At 56.1% G+C, this 15,084-nt stretch overlaps 1 protein-coding gene across 1 annotated transcript; it reads left to right on the top strand.

The window, feature by feature from the left end:
* The first annotated feature begins 9,316 nt into the window (after window positions 1-9,316).
* On the top strand, window positions 9,317-14,449 carry LOC145968958 (uncharacterized). Its single transcript, XM_083094842.1, has one exon. It carries the CDS (start codon window positions 9,317-9,319, stop codon window positions 14,447-14,449), a length of 5,133 nt encoding a protein of 1,710 aa, XP_082950968.1.
* Window positions 14,450-15,084: the final 635 nt, after the last annotated feature.

The following is a 15,084-nucleotide window of genomic DNA, read 5'->3' as shown; positions in this document are numbered from 1 at the left end:
GGCCTTCCTAACCCAGGGCAGTTTCCTTCTCGCATCGCCCTAGAGGTCCCGTTCTCGCCAGTATATTTCGGCATACTTCTGAGCAAGGAACTTCAGGGGCAGCCAGCCCGCGATAATTGTGCCCGCCGCGTGGGACATGGTCCGGTACGCCCTGATCACTCGCGGCCATGCAACGCTGAATGCGTCTAAACATATCATTGGCGCTGCGCATGGCCGCGAGATCAGACGCCCATATGGGGGCGCCATATAGGGCGACCGAGGTAACAGTGCCCATATAAATGCGGCGGACACGACCATCCGGTCCTCCAAGGTTTAGTAGGAGTCGGCCAAGCGCGGCCGACACCCGCTCCATCCTGGGGGCTAGGGCACTAAAATAGTGCCCGAATCTCCACTTGCCATCCAGCAGGAGACCGAGATATTTTATTCGGTCTCCTACCAGGATGAAGGTCCCTCCTACGCGGATACGGGTCTCCGGCGGCACTCCAGAGGCTCTTCCGTAGAAAAACATAGCTTCTGTTTTCTGTGCCGCCACTTTGAGACCCATATCCACCACTCCCTGCACCGCGCATGCCATCGCTGCCTCGGCCCTGGCCGCGGTGTCCCCCCAACTATCCCCCGCGGCCACCACTAGCGTGTCATCTGCGTAACAGATGGCGTGGCAGCCACGGAGTAATGGAAGGCAGAGGATACGGTCATACGCGAGGTAGCATTGCATAGCAGTGGGACTCCAACACGGACCCCTGCGGGACCCCGCAGCAGACACTCCGTCTGTGCTGGAGTATGTCTTGACCGACATACTCCAGCTCCCTATCCCTGAAATACTCCCTAATGATCCCCACGATGTAGCGGGGGATCCCTCTTCTCAACAGGGCGTCCCCAACATTGTCCCAGGGCAGGGTGTTGAATGCATTGGCTATATCCAATGATACAGCCAGTGCCACCCCGCCCTCCGCCACGGCGGCCTCCGAGAGGGACCTGACGCGTTTAATAGCGTCGACCGCTCCTCTCGGAAGTCGTATTGCTCCTCGTGGAGACCCTGTCCCCGGAATAGGTGTTGGACGAGTCGGGTAACGAGAATTCCCTCGAGAATTTTCCCGATCTCGTCCAACAGGCATATCGGTCTGTATGCCGACGGAGTGCCTGCCTCTCTGACTTTCTTTGGAAGAAGGACCAGCTTGGCCCTCTTCCACTGTTGGGGGAACATCCCTTGCCTAAGGCACTCATTGTAGATGTGCCTCAGGCGCTTGCCTAGGTAGCCTAGGGCCCGAACCCATATTTTTCCCGGAATGCCGTCCGGTCCAGGGGCCTTTCGTGACCCGATTTGCCGAACGGCCCGGATTATTTCGTCCCTGGTGATCTCAACGTCCTCATTTATCTCGTGGGGTCCATCTAAGTTCGGACTTCACTCTAATGTGTACCCCTCCACCCCCCGTTGGAAGAGGGTGTCCACAACTTGATTGAGGACGTGAGAGTCCAGGGACTGCGTCACGGGGGCGTCCAAGCTCTGTGCTTTTCCAACACGATGCTATATGGACCCCCCCGTGGGTCCGTGTTGAGCGACATTAACATGTCGTCTTAACATTTAGCCCTAGACTTCCTAATGGCCAGGCTCAGGGCGTTTCTCGCTACCTGCCCTGCAGGCGGCCAGAGCCTCTTCTCACTCCTCGGGATCCCCATTACGCGGGAACCGGGAGAGCGTGCGCCGGGCCTGGACAGACGAGCGCCTTAGTTCGGTTATCTCGTCCGTCCACCAGTAAACGACCCGGCGCGGGCGGGACGTGGCCCGGGGCATAGCTGCATATTCGATGCATGGTACCCCGGAGCCACTCCACCTCTGCGTGGATGTCCCGCCCTGCTTTTCCCTCCGACAAGCCCCAGGAGACAGCCATGAGCGCTGTCTCGAGCTCTTCCTCGTTTTACTTAGTGAGGGCCCATCTTATTTCGACCTTCCCCTCGGGGTGGACGAGGTATCGGCCGGCGTGCGGTGCCCAGGACCACCTCGATATAAAGGTGGTCCGAGAGGGTTTCCCTCCTCATATCCTCTACCATACGCCAGCCACTCACCATCTGTGCAGCTCTTGGAGAGCCCATTGTGATATCTACAATGGACTCCCCGTTCGGCCGCACGCAGCTGCTCACACGACCTCTGTTCAGGACGCAGAGGCCGTGCTCGCTCGGCCACCTAACCAAGGTTCTACTCCTGGAGTCTCGACATGACTCGCCCCAAGCCGGGGACTTAGCGTTAAAGTCCCCGGCTACGATGAGCGGGGCGTCAGGGGTGTCGTGCATAACGTCACTCACGACCACCTCCACTCGTTTTAGGAATGAGTCGAATTCGTCGAGACTCCATCTGCGGGGGGGCATAAGGGTGACACTTTTTTGGACACGTAACGATTGGACACGTAAAATTGGACACGGAACGATTGGACTCTGCACGATTGGACACTGCACGATTGGACACTGCACGATTGAACACTGCACGATTGGTCACTGCACGATTGGACACTGCACGATTGGAAACTGCACGATTGGTGCAAACCCATGTGGAACCGTACAATAATATACCTCGTTTAATACCGAAAGCACACGGCGGTGTGTGTTGAACCTCGTTTCGCGTGGAATATTGCAAACCCATGTGGAACGGTGTCTAATCGTGCAGTGTCCAATCGTGCAAAGTGCGTGTCCAATCGTACAGTGTCCAATCGTGCAGTGTCCAATTGTTCAGTGTCCAATCGTGCAGTGTCCAATCGTTCAGTGTCCAATCATGCAGTATTCAATCGTTCAGTGTCCAATCGTGCAGTGTCCAATCGTGCAGTGTCCAATCGTGCAGTGTCCAATCGTTACGTGTCCAAACGAGATGCGGCCGGGGCATAACACGAAATGATGTTGATGGGCCCCCACTTTGCGGCCGCGTATCCTACCCCCTTTTTATAATTTTGAGGGGGGAGGAATCCGCGCCTGCCCTCACTATTGCCGTTGAGCCACTGTCATCCCCGATCCAGTTATCATTCGGGCATTTTATATGGCTCAGCGACAATGGCCAACTCTATTCCACGCTCTGCCAGGCTCTGCATGAACCGGTTTTATGCCTGACTGGCGTGGTTTAGATTGGCCTGGAGGAGAGCTTCGCGGTCATGTCTAATTATGACCGCTAGGCTCCTCCGGCACTACCTCCATTTGGTCCACCTCTGTGGACTCAGATGGAGAGGGATCAGCAGGCTTCTTGCCTGATCTTGCGCGTGGCCTTTGTCTGAGGGGCTCGCACTCCATAACCTCCTCCCCTTGTATGGGTGGAGGGTGGAATCCTTCTCTTCTCTTTCCGTCCTCTTATTTGGAGGTGAGGGAGTTGGTGGGGCGAAGGCGGACTTCTGCCCAGCCTGTCCACCCTTGTTCTTCTTCCGGGCGCTACAAGTGCAGGAGCCCGCACTATGATTGGCCGGGCGGCCGAGATCCGCACATACCGGACAATTAGCCGGCAATGTGCAGTCCCGGGCGACGTGGCCTGGCTTCCCGCACCTGTAGCAATCCTTGGTCCTGTCGGCCGCGCTATTGCATTGGGCCTTTACATGGCCCTTGCCCATGCATTTGAAGCACTGGAGAGGTCTCCTCTCCAGTGCTTCTGATATTATCTTTGTACTGACCGGATGGGCACGAAATAACCACCGCAGCCGTACGTCGGACACTACTCCTCGTTTTCTTTTTCTCCTTCTCCTGGGCAGGGGGAGGCGGATTGGTCCGCGAAGGAGGCTGGAATGAAATATTCCTATTTCCAGTCCCCTGGGACTTGGTCGCCGGGGTGATGGGTGCATCTTCGGTGCGACTCTCAGCGACCTTGCCCTTACGGGCCTTCTTCCCGGCCACCACAGAACATTCTTCCGTGGTCCCTCTAGCGGAGGGCGGTGGAGGAGGCCTGTTGTTGGCCACTACTCCCTGCTTGGCGGGAGCTTTTCCTAAGCCCTGCCTGTTTCCAGCCTGACCCTTTGGGGGTTGAGGGAGCGTAGGTCCCTTCTTTCCCCTTGGGGCCGGCTGCGGAGCAATACGGGGGGGATCATTTTCTCTCTCCCCTTTTCCTTCCCTTTCTTCTTTTTCTTCTTCTTCTCTCCCTGTGTCCCACTAGCAGAGATCACAGGGGGAGGAACCTTCTTCGGGAGTTCTACGTCTTTTCCCCTTTGAGAGGAGGCTTTTATCTCCCCCTCAATGACCGAGGTGGAGACGTAGGATTCCATCATGAGAGTCGGAACGGGTTTCGGCACGAGCCTCGGCACGGATCTGGGAGTTGCGCCTATCGCTTCTCCCGTTATTGCATTCATTTTCTGCAGTATCTCGTTCCATTTCGCCCACGCCGCCTGTCGTTCCGGCCCTTCGTCTCGATCGAATTTAATCTGGCTTACTTGCTCGACCAGATTTTCGAGCTCCAGCCTGTCCCTGGGTTGCAGGCCAGCAGGATAGACCTCAACGAGGCGTGCCTTTCCTTGGAGAGTCGGTCCTTCCATGTAAGGAACCAGCCCTTCTTGAGGGGGCTGTGATGACTTCCTCTCCCCCTCTCCCCTCCCCTCTCCCCCGAAGGGGAACAGTGAAGGAAGGGAGGGGAGAGAAGTTGGTGTCGTACTGGGAGAGAGACGGGGCGCCCGTCTCCTCTTCCGAATCCTCGACCAGTCTCGTCCTTCTTCGTTTCTTCGTGCAGGGACGAGAAATCGGGGATAACCGGGGGGAGTCAGCTGGACGGTTCTTAAGCGGCTCCACCTCAAGGCGAAGCTCCCGGTTTTCCGCCTCGATCTTTTCGAGTTTCCTGCGGAATCTCGAGAGTTCATCCCCATTATTGCTCCCTCGCCCTTCCCTGCTGCGAGTGGTCATAACACTCGTCGCGGCCTCCCGGAACTCCTTTACGAGCTTCCCGTTCATGCCGATTAAACAGCTCACAGCCTTGAAGATAACAACAGACTGATGGATCATCCGGGCGACTATGTCCTCTACGGGAGCATGGGAGAGTTCGTCCTCGACCTCTCCTTTCTTCTTGAGAGTCTTCTCCCACTTTTTACCCTTCAGAGCGATATAGGGGTCAAGGGCCTGCTCGGCCTTTCTCTCTTTCTTCTCCTCTTTCCTCTGACGGGCTTGTTCCTCCCTCTTCTCTCTTATTCCCACGCTTTCTCCCGTGGTCACAGGGCGTCCTCTTCCTCTCTTCTTCTTCTTCTGGTCGCTATCGCTTCGACATCGGCATCCTCCCATTCGTCATCACTTTCATCTAGTGAATCCACTTCGATTCCCTCGACCCATCTCGGGGGTCCGGGGGAGGCGGTTGGGGTTGACAGGGGACTCGTCCCCGCTCACCCTGTCATCTCTCTCGCCCTCCGTTGTAGGAGCAGGGGCATGCCCCACTTCGTTGGATCCCGGAGTCGGTTCCTCCTCCTCCTTCCTCAAGAATTCCCCCCTGGGTCCCATTGTGACCCGGGACGAAGAGCCCGAGGACTTTTCCATCCTGAAATTAACCACCTCTATCTTTTTTTAAGATGACACGTGATTCTTCGCCTGCGGTGTGCTCATACGGCACAGCTCTGTTGCCCTTACCATAGGGCTTACTAAGAGTTGCCTTCCCAACAGACCTCGTTTGTCGAGTGCGCACAGGAGACGGTTGTAACACAACCTGTTCCTCCCTGCACTCCCCCTCCTTGTCAGTTTGGTTTTTGTTTTTATTTTTTAGGGTTTTTGGATTGTTATTGTTATTGTAAGCTGCCATTTTCGAAACAATCCCGTTGCCAGCTACAGCTCTGCCGACCGGGTATAATATTCCCGACCGGGCCCCGAGTTCCACCGGAGGGTCGGCATATGCTTCTGGCTGGGGGAATATTCATCCCCAGCACGGAGCTCCAGCCCCTTACACACCCAGAGGTTTTGACGCCCCCACGGGCTTTCAAGGGTCCCCGCCTCCGATTTCGGGGACACAGTAGCAAGTGGCGCCACCCAGGGGGCCCCACGGACGGTTGGGGTGGGGTCACCGCTCCCCGGCCCCACCTTACTCGCCATGGTAGCCAGCCACCCCCCACACCGGGTTCAATCGGATCTGGGGGGCAAGCGCCGTCCCGGTGGTTGCCGCATCGGGAGAGGAAACGGTCGCAGACAACACCGGGTATCCAACTCTCGCCGCCAGACCCCGACCTCGGAATATGTCCGAGCGGCTCTGGCGGCTGGCCCGACAGGTGGAACGAGGAGAGGATTGCCCCTCTCCCTTAGTACCCATCGGGCTTTTTACGCCGCACCGACCCGAGCTCGGAATACGTCTGAGTGGCTCGGTGCGGCCCGGGTTGACAGTCCGGGCAAGCCAGGTTGTCCGGATATCTCCGGACATAACCTGTCGACCCGTCGCCTCTCCTACCTGGTGCATATCCCGGGGTGACACCCCGAGCCGTTTACCAGGCGGTGGAGGCCATCCCCCTTGTGGGACGCCGCTTCCCCTCACGCCAGTGGGACGCCCAACTATGGACGACACCCCGACGAGGAAGAAACTGGCACCCACATCCCCCGACCGTGGGTCCGTCTGATTGGGCGAACCCAACCGGCCCCCATGGTCCACTGCGGGACGCTGAAGAGGCACCCAATGCCAGGATGCACGCCACGGAGGACGTCATCCCCAGACACAAGGCACCCCCCCCAGCCAACCGCCTCCCCCCAACTAGGGATCCAGAGGGACCCATGCCAGGACGCACGTCCTTAAAAGGACGTCGCCCCCAGACACAGGACCCCCCTTCTCCTCATCCCCCCGTGAGGTACAAGGCCAAAAACCCCATGACCCCGCGGGTGGACCCGCAACCCCGGCATGGAGGGAGAGTAGAAACTTTCCCCTAACGGCTCCGTGCAGCCGGGCGCACACAGTCAGGGCCGCCAGACCCCTATCGGTGATGGACCATCCGCCCGAGGCCACCGAAAGCCTCTTCCAACTCCCGACCCGCTGAGGCGTGAGGCAATCCTCATCCTCGCCGGGAGGGGAGTAGGGGAGTGCAATGAGCGCTCTTAGTTCAGTGCCCCGCCCGCCCGAGCCGCGAAGAGTGGACTATGTCCACTCAGGACGCCGCAGACGACCAAGACACTTTAAGCTCCCTGACCACGTCAAGGTGGCGCTCACGTCACCGTCAATTTCTTAAATGGAACTCCTATTTTTTATTGCATATTCTTGCAGCTTATATCGAGGGCTTTCCAAAACACTATAATAAAATATATTTCCCTCAAGTACTTTTTGAGTTATAAGACTTGAAATCATTTTTTAATTTTACATAAACCGTAAAATATCTTGTAAAACATTCATTTTTCGATTATCTTACCTTAACACTTTAGTAGGTATACAGGGCCGGCTCTAACTCAGATCCTCTCAGGGGGGGTGAGGTGCGAGGGGGGAACCGCGGCGCGGGGGGAGTGACGTCACGCGCGAGAAGGAGGAACAGCAGCGCGGGGGGAGTGACGTCACGCGTGGGGAAGGGGGATCCGCGGCGCGACCGATGGACGAGGGGGTCCGCGCGGGGAAAGGGGATCCGCGGCGCGACCGATGGACGAGGGGGACCGCGCGGGGAAGGGGGATCCGCGGCGCGACCGATGGACGAGAGGATCCGCGCGGGGAAGGGGGATCCGCGGAAAGAATACGGTGGTGTGAGAAGGATAGCGCTACGTATGGGAAAAGGATAGCGCTAAGTGTGTGAAAAGGACAGTGCCACAAGGATGCCATCAACGTACGACAAGGATGACGTCAACGTGGGACAAGGACGACGCATTGTAAGATGACGCATAGGTGGGAGAAGGACGACGCAAAGATAAGTGAGTGAGTGAGTGATAGCGACGAGCATATGTAATAGAGAGAACGATAATATCGCGAGACAACGTGTACGAAAGAGAACGATATTGCAAGAGCAACGTGTGCGAGAGAGAACGATAGCGCGAAGAGAACGCATACGAAAGAGAACTATAATATCGCGAGACTTAGAACGATAATAGCGAGAGAACAACGCGTGCGAGAGAGAACGATATCGCTATACTTACAACTAGCGCAAGAGAGAGAGAGAGAGACGCAAAGGATGGGAGCGCAAGGAGAGGCGCGTAAATAAATACATTTTTTTTCAATAATATAAATATAAAATTTATTAAAAATCTGTTATACATTTTTGTGTCGTAGCGCGAGAAAGATTACTTATTCTAAGCGCGTACGAAAGAGAGAACGATAATAGCGCGAGAACAACGCGTGCAAGAGAGAACGATATCGCTATACTTATAACTAACGCGCGAGAGAGAACGCAACGAAGATATCGCGAGACTTACAACTAACGCGCGAGAGAGAGATAGCGCAAGGGATGGGAACGCAAGGAGAGGCGCGTAAATAATCACATTCTTTTCACAATTTGTTCGAAAACCGAAATATCATTTCGCTTAAAAATTATTCGCAAGTAAAATCCGCATTTTTCAATATGTTATAAATTCGCAAATTCGAATTTAACGGGCGTCGAGAAACTTCTCGAGATATCTATTTTTCAGAAAAACTCGATCGTTCGTATTATCTCCAATTTTTTTGGGGAAACGCGTGTCATAAACAGTGACAACAACAACGTCAACCGTCGACAAAATCAGCGCGACGCACGGGCATGCGCGCCCATACGTCACGAACAGCTGATTGCCAATCAGCTGTTCTAAAAAGACTGCGCGCATGGCAACCGCGAAAAAGCCGACCTCAGACCTCATCGGCGGCCAATTACGCGCGGCGCCATGAGGTCACCGCTAAACAATTAAATTTATTGGGCCACGTCGCAACGGGCCCAAAATTCCGCTCGCCTTATAACGGGCACCGCACGCGAGCAAGCCGAAGTCTCGCACTTTCCGTCAAACCGCTTAGTTAAAACCGCTCCGCATAGTAAAAACCGCTTATAACGACCGCTTATTCTCTTGGACTTTCGCAATCTCTGTATCAAACCGCTGATTAACCGCATTACACGACCGCTTACGACTTTGGACAACGCATTTTTCTCGCTCTTGCGTCTCTACACCGCTCGCGATACCGCTCGCGAAACCGCGCTCACTTTGTTACACCGCTATTTCGCTAATCGAAATCACTGCACTAAACACTTGTCTTTTAATTTTGACTCCAATAAACGTCAGTCTTTTGTGTGAACGAGGCGCACTTTTTTCGCTTTACGACCTTCCGGTCCTATCAACGCACTGTCGGATTCGCTCGCGAACATTTCTGGTCCTTCGAGCCGGATTAACATCCGCCTCCGCAGTTCGTGGGTGAAATTCACGTGTGTCGTCCAGTGCGCGAACCTGAACAGAAAGACAATTAGTGAAGATGAGTGCCGATTTGAAGGCGTTGTTGGAGGCGCAGAATGATGTCCACGGGCGAATGTCTCGCTCCGTGGACAATCTGCGCAAGATGGGCGTCTCAAACATCACCGCCGAAGCCATCCAAGCTCGCCTCCACCTCCTCGAGACGCTGTGGAACAAGTTCGAGGCTCAGCACGAACTCATCAGGACTGCGCTGAAAGAGAAATATCTCGACAGTGAGTACGCAAAAGCTGATTTTATTGACATTGCGGAGTCAACTTACGTGACACAGCGGAGCACGTTAGTCGGATACGCGAACAAACTCAAAAGCGAGCCGCCCAGCGTGCCGAAGACCGAGGCTTACCAGGAGCACGCGCTCAAGACATCGTTGCCGCGGATAAAGCTCCAGACGTTCTCTGGCGCGTACGGAGACTGGCCAGCGTTTCGCGACATCTTCCTGTCCATCATAGGAGACAATCCGTCTATCTCTGACGTGGAAAAGCTCCACTACCTCCGTACCAGCTTACAAGGTCCTGCGGAAAAATTAATCCGGTCATTACCGATTGTCGGGGGCAATTATGAGCGGGCGTGGACGATTCTGAGCTCACATTACGAGAACAAACGGGAACTCATTCGCGCTAACTTCGCCGCTTATACCGCCGTGCCAAAAATGAAAGCCGCAACCGCCGACGAGCTAAGTCGCCTCTATAACGCCGCCACGACTGCCATCAACGCTCAGGAGAGCATCGATAGGCCCATTGCCACGCACGGGATGGACCTTTTCAATCACCTGCTCGTCGATCGATTCGATCCGCAAACTCGGATGGAATGGGAGTCCTCCATACGCGGTTCCGTTGATCCGCCGAGTAATGCCGTCCTGTTGGGTTTCATGTCCGATCAGATCCTCACACTCAACGCCGTGCATCCGAACTCCGTTGCGAAATCCGGAGGACCATCGAAATCCGCGAAATCGCATTTCGTGAAGCGCACATCCGACTCCTCGACGTGCGCAGCATGCAAGGGCAAGCACTCCCTTATGCAATGCACGGAATTCAAGTCGAAAACCGCGAGCGACAGAAAGAACTTCGTAGAAGCAAACAGACTGTGCTTCAACTGCCTTGGCAATCACTTCCTCGCCAAGTGTCAGTCGGTGAAGACTTGCTTCACGTGCAAGTCACGACACCATACGCTACTCCACGACGCATACGCACCAGCCGACGGAGCGAGCTCATTGTCGGCCAAACGAGTCGCGTCAGACCGCAAGGCGATCCTCCTCGCCACCGCACGCGTCACTGTTACGGATCACCTGGGGAGGCCTCAAGACGTTCGCGCGCTGATCGACCAGGGATCGGAAGTCTCTCTGGTCTCCGAGACCTTGGCGCAACGCTTGCGTCTGCCGCGGATCCGATCCTCGATGATCATCGCCGGGGTTGGAGGAGCATCCGGAGCTACTCGCGGAAGGCTATCTCTAAGCCTCGCCTCTGGAGTGACAGGGGCCACGCTTCCAGTCATGGCGTACGTCCTTCCGCGCCTATCGACATACCAGGGTCCCATCGTGAGAAGTACCATCACCTGGCCACACATTCGCGGTCTTTCTCTGGCGGACCCGCAGTACCTCGACCGAGATCCCATCGAGTTACTGCTCGGCGCGGACGTGTACTCCGCCATTCTTCAAGACGGTCTTCGCAAGGGGCGCAGGGACGAGCCCATCGCGCAGCAAACCTCACTCGGCTGGATCCTGTCAGGAGGTAACAGGGCTACGACCCAAGGCAACCAAAATACCCACCAATGTTCGGTCGATCACCACCTAAACGACCTGGTGCAGCTATTTTGGGAGCAGGAAAGAGAGCCTGCCGCTCCCGTCGCTCTCACCGCCGAAGAGAAGAGGTGCGAAGACCTCTTCACCCGCGAGCACGCCCGCACCAGCACCGGACGGTACGTTGTGAGACTGCCGTTCGCTGGAGCACCGCCCTCTCTCACCGAGACCCGCAAGCCGGCCGAACGTCTGCTCAACGCCATGGAGCGCCGCTGCTCCAAGGACGCTCGATTCGGCGATCTTTACCGCAGCTTCATGCAGGAGTATGAAGACCTGCAACACATGGAGACAATCAACACCTCATCCGAACAAGAAGGCACCGCTAAGTGCTACCTACCGCATCACGGAGTGCTGCGGGAAACGAGCACAACGACAAAGCTCAGGGTCGTGTTCAACGGCTCACAGCTCACGACCTCGGGCACCTCTCTCAACGCTAATCTGCTGACGGGCGCCAACCTCCTGCCAGTTCTTGCCGACGTGCTCCTCCGTTGGCGCTGGCACCGCCATGTCTTCGTAACGGACATGGAGAAAATGTACCGCCAAATCCTCATCCACCCGGAGGACCGCGACTGTCAACGGATTCTCTGGCGGCACCGTACCGCCGACGACGTCCGTGAATACCGCCTACGAACGGTCACGTATGGCTTGGCTTGCGCGCCATTTCTCGCCATACGGACCTTACGCCAGCTCGCCGACGACGAGGGTCTGCGATATCCGCGTGGAGCTGTCGCGCTGCGCCGCGATACTTACGTGGACGACATCCTCACCGGAGCGTGCACCATCCCGGAGGCCACCACATTGCAGCGGGAGCTACGCAGTCTCTGCACGGCGGGCGGGTTTCCACTTCGGAAGTGGGCAGCCAACAACACCAGCATTCTGGATGGAGTCCCGCACGAACACTGGCTCCCCAGCTCACCGCACTCGTGGTCTCACGAAAGCCACGCGACACTGGGTCTTCACTGGCACCCGGCCAGTGATCACTTCACTTTCTCGGTACAGGCGCGTCACTTCACGGAACTCACAAAAAGACGCGTCCTGTCCGAAACCGCACGATTGTTCGATCCACTAGGGTGGCTCACTCCAGTAACAATGCGAGCCAAAATCCTAATTCAGTCCGCCTGGTTGAAGAAGTTGGACTGGGACGCTCCTCTTCCGTCAGCAGACGCCCTGTCCTGGAGGAATCTTCTCACTGACCTTCCGCGGCTGAACGAGATCAGGGTCTCTCGCTGGTTGGGCAGCGACGGACCGCACGCACGGATCGAACTCCACGGGTTCGGCGACGCCTCGGAGCGAGGATACGCCGCGGTGGTGTACCTCCGCTCCACCACTGGAGATGACACCGCACTTCACTTGCTGGCTGCCAAGGGCAAGGTCGCTCCGGTGAAGCCAGTGTCATTGCCGCGACTCGAGTTGTGCGCGGCCACCCTACTAACGAACCTCACTCTTCACACACGCACTCTGCTAGATTTGTCCACAGCACCGGTCTTCCTGTGGTCTGACTCCAGGGTAACGCTGCACTGGATACAAGGACACGCCTCCCGCTGGAAGACCTACGTGGCCAACAGAGTGTCGCAAATCCAGGTCCAGCTACCCGAGGCTCAATGGCGCCACGTGCCGGGACGAGACAATCCTGCCGACTGCGCCTCCCGAGGAGTCCAGCCAAGTGACATGGTTAGTCATCCACTATGGTGGACGGGACCATCCTGGCTGCTGGGAAGCAAGGCACTTTGGCCAAGCAACGACTACGTCTTGCCAGACGCGGAACTGCCAGAGCAACGAGCCGTCAGCTCGCTCAACGCCGTCGGCAAGGCCGTTACTGAGCCCGACGTCCTTCTCCGCTTTTCTTCGCTGCACCGGCTGCTCAGGGTGACGGCTTGGTGTCTGCGATGGCGTCAAAAAACCGTCAAGAGGATGCACAACTCCGTTGACACCGCACACAATCTCGAGCCACACGAGATCGAAGACGCACTTCTGCGATGGGTTCGAACATCACAAGCACTGCACTACCACACTGAAGTCTCATCACTGAGCAAGGAACGTGCATTGCCACCACGCAGCTCGCTCACCAGGCTGAGTCCTCGCCTTGACGACAGCGGCGTAATGCGCGTCGGAGGCCGACTCAAACACGCCATCCTGTCTCACGATGAACGGCACCCGATCATCGTTCCGCCGGACTCCTGGATGACAAGGCTCCTGGTGGATTCCTGCCACCGCAGAACACTACACGGCGGAGTGCAGCTCACCCTCGGGTTGCTCCGCCAACGATTCTGGATCCCGCGAGGAAGAGCCATAGTCAAGCGCCAGATCCATCGATGCATCGTGTGTACGCGATGGCGAGCCACTGTACCGCAGCCACTGATGGGCAACCTTCCTCAGGAGCGAGTGACTCCAGCGCGTCCATTCCTACGTACCGGGGTGGACTACGCCGGTCCGATCCTCATCCGGACCAGCAAGGGACGAGGCCATCGAGCAAACAAAGGTTTTATTTCTGTTTTTGTCTGCCTTAGCTCCAAGGCAGTTCATCTAGAAGTGGTCTCCGACTACACGGCTGAGGCGTTCCTGGCTGCCTTCCGTCGCTTCGTTTCCAGACGGGGACTCTGCCACGAGGTGCTCTCGGATTGCGGCACTAATTTCATCGGAGCAAGCCGAGAACTCCGAGAAATGTTTCGCGCCTCAACTGCCGACGGCCGTCGCATCGCACAGGCAGCAGCTTCAGACGGCACAAGGTGGCGGTTTAATCCGCCCGCAGCTCCTCACTTTGGCGGACTTTGGGAGGCAGCCGTCAAGTCTACGAAACATCACCTTCGAAGGGTCATCGGCGAGGCAACACTCACCTTTGAGGAGATGACGACTCTTCTCACACAGGTGGAGGCGTGCCTCAATTCGCGCCCGCTTCAACCACTGACCGACGATCCTGACGACTTGGCGGCACTCACACCCGGTCACTTCCTGATCGGAGCTCCCCTTCTGGCCGTCCCCGAGCCGTCGCTTGCCACCGAGAGAGAGAACACGCTGTCACGATGGCAGCTTCTTCAGAAAATGCGCGATCACTTTTGGGAACGGTGGTCGCGCGAATATCTTCAGACGCTGGCTTGCAGACCGAAATGGCAGAGGAGCGAGACCGGCCCAAGCGTCGGCGACCTATGCCTCCTGCGGGCGGAGACAACACCTCCAACCCGGTGGCCACTCGCCCGAATCACGGCACTGCACCCGGGGGACGACGGCGTAACACGCGTGGTCACCGTGCGCACAGCATCCTCGGAGTTCGTTCGGCCACTCGCGAAGATCATCCTCTTGCCAGGAACTGACATCGCAGCATCTCCAACGCACTCGGATTCGTGAGCTCTCACGAAACCCGAACTTTCTTTCATGTCTCATCCACATTGTATAATATTCACTCACATTATGTTTCACGGTATCATAATTCCGGGAATCGTACGCGCTTAATCACATGTAATTATATTAAGGCACATTCGATATTATGCGAGATCCGCGAGCCGCGTCATCAGTCTCTTTTTTTTCTGATTTCTCTGTTCTCTCTCTTGCGCCACAATTTCACGTTCACGTTTACATTTCACTGCACTCGCGAGATTTTCACAAATTCACTGTACATTTTCTCATCATTCATCACTGTATAAATCTCTTTACTTCACACGATACTATTCTCGCGAAAGACACAAATAAACTGAACAACACGTGTCTTTGTACTACGTCACGCATTCCATTCATGATCACTATCACCAACTCATCAATCGGACCGTTCGCGACACCTGCCCGCGCCCGAACACATTCGCAAATTTCGTCACGTACTGACGAGGCGGGCGGGATGTTCGAAAACCGAAATATCATTTCGCTTAACAATTATTCGCAAGTAAAATCCGCATTTTTCAATATGTTATAAATTCGCAAATTCGAATTTAACGGGCGTCGAGAAACTTCTCGAGATATCTATTTTTCAGAAAAACTCGATCGTTCGT

Source organism: Camponotus vicinus, unplaced genomic scaffold, assembly GCF_025532165.1.
Source record: "Camponotus vicinus isolate PSW18456_S1 unplaced genomic scaffold, iyCamVici1.0 SCAF_3, whole genome shotgun sequence".
In the NCBI taxonomy this organism is placed as follows: domain Eukaryota; kingdom Metazoa; phylum Arthropoda; class Insecta; order Hymenoptera; family Formicidae; genus Camponotus; species Camponotus vicinus.
Note: the sequence above shows the minus strand (reverse complement) of the source record. Positions and strands in the feature narration are given on the sequence as shown.